At 30.8% G+C, this 4,555-nt stretch overlaps 1 protein-coding gene across 1 annotated transcript; it reads right to left on the bottom strand.

Moving 5' to 3' along the window:
* Positions 1–2,320: 2,320 nt before the first annotated feature.
* LOC120139922 (NAC domain-containing protein 43-like) lies at positions 2,321–4,012 on the bottom strand. The gene is made up of 3 exons (XM_039155018.1): positions 3,829–4,012; positions 3,460–3,734; positions 2,321–2,998 (listed from the first exon to the last, which is right to left on the bottom strand). Exons 1-3 carry the CDS (start codon positions 4,010–4,012, stop codon positions 2,321–2,323), a joined length of 1,137 nt encoding a protein of 378 aa, XP_039010949.1.
* Positions 4,013–4,555: the final 543 nt, after the last annotated feature.

Below are 4,555 nucleotides of genomic sequence, written 5' to 3'. Positions count from 1 at the left end.
GGATCCATTAAGACTCGGATAATACCATCTAGGATAGATTGATTTTCTCTTATCTTATCCATCTTGTGACACATAAGACATTGGATACATAAACGATCCTCTCTTTTTGGAGGGGTTTGTCTATCTTCCCTAGTTCTCCATTCAACATCTTTCTCTCCAGGTTGATCACGAATTACACCCTGTTCGATTCTAAAAAAATGAATCATGGACTGTCGTCCAACATTCTCCATTAGTGGTGAATGTATATATACTTGTCCACCTTAAAATCTCATTTTTCTTATCTTTAATAAATTATGTTAATATATGTACATATTCTAAATAATATTTTAATAAGCTGCAAATTGCACGACACTACCAATACTTTTATGCTAAATGCCAAATATGTCACTCTAGTATGATTTCCAAACTATTTTTATTCATCATCTTCTTTTTCTTTTTCTGGTAATGTAATTTCTAGCATTTAATAAACACAAATGCGTTGTTTGAGAACGAATTCCCTGCATAGAAAATTATATTGCATTGGAAGAATTTAGATGTCATTTCATGTCAGGCTTTTGCTTCATTAACTAATCGAACTAAAGTTTTTTAATAAATATTAAGATGATCATAAAATATATTTTAAAATAAAAATATCATTTAAACTATATAATATATGTTAAAATGCTTGATTTGAGAAAGCGGTTTCAAAGTTTCAATATATAATCTTCAGGTGACCACAAGTTCTCAACAAACCAATCAATCAACTAGCGACCTAAAGGAGAAAATGAAAAGCTGCTTTATATATATATATATATATACGGGACATGATCTTGTTACACAATGTAAATTTTAATTTTATATATATATTTAAGACTGTTGGATTAATGAAAATATATGGATGAGATTAACAGTGGGAAATGATGAGATATTCACTGAAAAAAATAAAGAGTCAATCTCAATCATCTACTTTTACTCATCCAACAATCTTAAATTTGTATAAAACTAAACAGTTTTATATTATGTTAGTAGATCCTAACAATATATATATAATGGATCAACTTTCTTTATCAATGTAAAGTTTTCTTTTAAAATAAAATAAAATTGAAGACCTACGGAGAGCTAACAAAACAAAACAAGTATAAATTCTTGATATACTTTGATAGAGATGAGCGTTTAATCGAGTCTAGTCAAAAAAAAATTTGAGTTATTCAAGTTATCGAATCTTATTTTATAATTCAAACTTGACTTGAATTTTTTTAGTCAGATCAAGTCGAGTTTTTAAGTTTTTGCTTAAATTTAATTATAAATATTTATAATACTATGATATTATTTTATTCCAATTTAAATAATTTTTATAACCATATACAATACACATATGTTTCTTCATATGTGACATACGTATATCATATAGAGTCGAGGGACTCGACTCAAACTTGAAAATACTAATTGATAAAAATTTCTAGCTATTCAAGTTACTATTCAAGTTATATTTTAAAACTCAATTTGAAATTAAAAATTTTTCGAGTCGAGTTTATGAAATTACAACTCGAGAAATCAATTTGAGTCGAGTAGAGTTAGAAAATTAATTCCACCCCTAAATTTCGGTATGTTAGACGAGTTAATATTAATGATTTGAATGTTGACGTTGCAAATAAAAAGTTTTGAACTGGATTGAGTTTTTTTCTCCTCTCTCTCCTCATCATTTGCAAATTAATATTCCAAAATTTCCAATGAAATGCAACCAAGTGGATACAATAATTTGTTTTTCTTTTGGGGTCAGCAATAAGATATGATTCAACTTTGTCAACTTTTCTTTTCAATGATAGTTAACGAATTAGGTTAAGATCACAATCCGCTTTGGAAATGATTGCAAGCTGGAACAAAGACAAATACATACATATACTATAATATTGTAGGTATAACATCAAAATTAGCCCTTTAACATTTAACTCTTATTTTGTGGAAGTATTTTAATTTTAACGTTTCATTTTAAAATAAAAAATTTCTTAATCTAATAATCACTTTGACCTTTATTCTTTTATCTAGAGTATTTTTACCTTTAATATTTTGTTTTAGGGCAAAAATACTCTTATTTTGAAACATTAATTGTTTATCAATTAACGGTTTCTATCAACACAAAGTTTTTTTACCCCAAAATGAAATATTAAGATTAAAATATTCTAAAAAGTAACAACTAAAATAAATATTTAATTAAATGATTAATGGCATTTTTTGATTTTATACGATAATATTGTATAGATATGTTAACTTATATATACCTAAAAATAATACTTTGGGCAAATGAGAAATCTTGTTTGCATGACCTTGATATGTACCTCTATTACACCGACAGATGGCACAAGGGATCCGATGATGACGGCTGTGACGATGACTTGGTCAAGCTCAATAGATCATTCTCCTCACTGTAGACCTGTGAGTTTTGATTTGATCTGTCCAAATTTATGATCGATAATTGAATATCATCATCGCGACAGAGACTGAAAACCGCATTAGGGTCACTAAAACAGGATAGTTGCTTGCTTGTCTCTACTTGACCATTTAGCTGGGATGCCACAAGTCGGTCCAGGGTGACCCAGTCATTAACGCCATTTATGGACTCATTATTGCTCTCGACTGATGAAAAAGTGTGATGATCACCGCCACCGGCCCCTTGGTTGATTGAAGATGGTTCAGTATCAGTCAGATTATTCATCGGTAGAGAAGGGAGAACTGGGCTCTCCAGCCTTGGGAGATGCATGAAACTTTCATTCAATCCATCGTTGATTCCTGCAACAAGCATTCTTAGATTATAGTTGCTGTTGTTGGGTATGTTCAAGTTGTTCAATGAATCATTCTCCATCTTGCATGTCCTTCCCATATGCATGAAAATCTGATCTAGTTCCCCATCGTTGCCTGAGCTTTTTGGACTCTCTAGGGTTTTCTGATAATTCTTCTTTCTAAATATACGACACACCACCCAACCTTCTTCAGCCATACATTCTCCAATTGGATTGGAAGCCTGGACCCATTTAATGATATACTATAAGTAAAACATATACATACACACATATATATAGGATAAATTACACCAGATACCATTGAATCTTAAGTGTTATATCATTTATATCATTGAACTTTCAATTTTACCAATTATAATATTATATTTAATTTGCATTCTCCATTTCAATTATATCATTTGACCATTAAATTATTAACAACATGATGACGTGACTAATATTTAACCACTGAACCAACTTAGAACATGAATCATTTGGGAAAACTGAACCAACTTAGTATTACCCTTATGTTTATTCAATTTTCCCAAAGGTCTCATGTTGAAACCCTTTCAAGCCATTCTAAGTTGGTTCAGTGGTTAAGTATTAGTCACATCTCCATGTCGCTAACAAGTTAATGATCCAGTGGTATAATTGAAACGAAAATTAAAATTTAGTGTTATAAAGAAAGAAGACGATTGCTTACATTAGAGTCAAGGGTGGTGTTGTTATCTTCAAGCCTGTACTCATGCATAATCCAATCAGATTTTTGACCATGTGGAGCTCTTCCTTTATAAAACACCAATGTCTTCCTCAACCCAATACTTCTAAAGCTACTATTTATGATCTTATCACGTCCAGTAGCTTTCCAGAATCCGGCAGCCGTTGCACGATTAGTTCTGGTCCCCGTTGGGTATTTTTTATCCTTTTGGCTGAAGAAATACCAATCATTTTGTGGGGTGGATCCTATTTTGCACTTTTCTGCTTATAATCAACAAAACCCAGAATTTTATTAAGATCCCAACACTTATTAAGAACAAAGGGTTTACAGTTTAATGGAATTTGGTGCTAGTACCTTGAATATCCCAGGGCTCAAGCTTGTTAAGATCAACTTCAGGAATCACATCGAGGTCAATCTTTTCATGAGCTACTTTCTTTCTGAGGTAATAGTGAAGAAGCTCTTCTTCTGTGGGATGGAATCTAAAACCCGGAGGGACCTGAAACTGGCCATTTATTGATAGATTCATGTCTTCTGACATTAGCTGAATTGATCTTCTCTTCAGATCAGGAAAGAAGGTGGCTTGGAGAAGAGAAAGCAAAGAGGGGGAGAGAGAAAGAGAGAGAGAGAGAGAGCAAAGGAAAGCATACAATAGAGGTTGATGCAGTGATGATAATTTATAATGGTTCAAAGATGCATGGAAAGTTTTGGTACGTTGGCCATTGGTGTACTTGGCAATGTCGTCTATCCAGGTATGAAACGAGGGAGATTGGGGTGCGGTCGTATTCTAAAATAATTAATTTTTTACGTAATTTAAATATTTTTTTTATTTTTTTATTATTTAATTTTATATATTCTGAAATTTTATAATTTTGTATCATTAAATTTTTAACATAATTTCTTTTTTAAAGAACATTTTAGAGTGATTACAAAATAATATTACTTTATAATATTTTTTAGTTATTAGCAACACATATATATCTTATAGACATAGTTGTTCGAACCCAAAACTTTTAAGGAAAATAACACTTATTTTTATCATTGACCCAATTCAATAAATTTTTAATAACTTTTTTTAGTAGTA

The sequence above is a fragment of the Hibiscus syriacus genome, unplaced genomic scaffold (assembly GCF_006381635.1).
Source record: "Hibiscus syriacus cultivar Baekdansim isolate YM2019G1 unplaced genomic scaffold, ASM638163v2 tig00110777_pilon, whole genome shotgun sequence".
Lineage (NCBI taxonomy): Eukaryota > Viridiplantae > Streptophyta > Magnoliopsida > Malvales > Malvaceae > Hibiscus > Hibiscus syriacus.
This window is presented reverse-complemented; position numbering and strand designations above follow the sequence as displayed.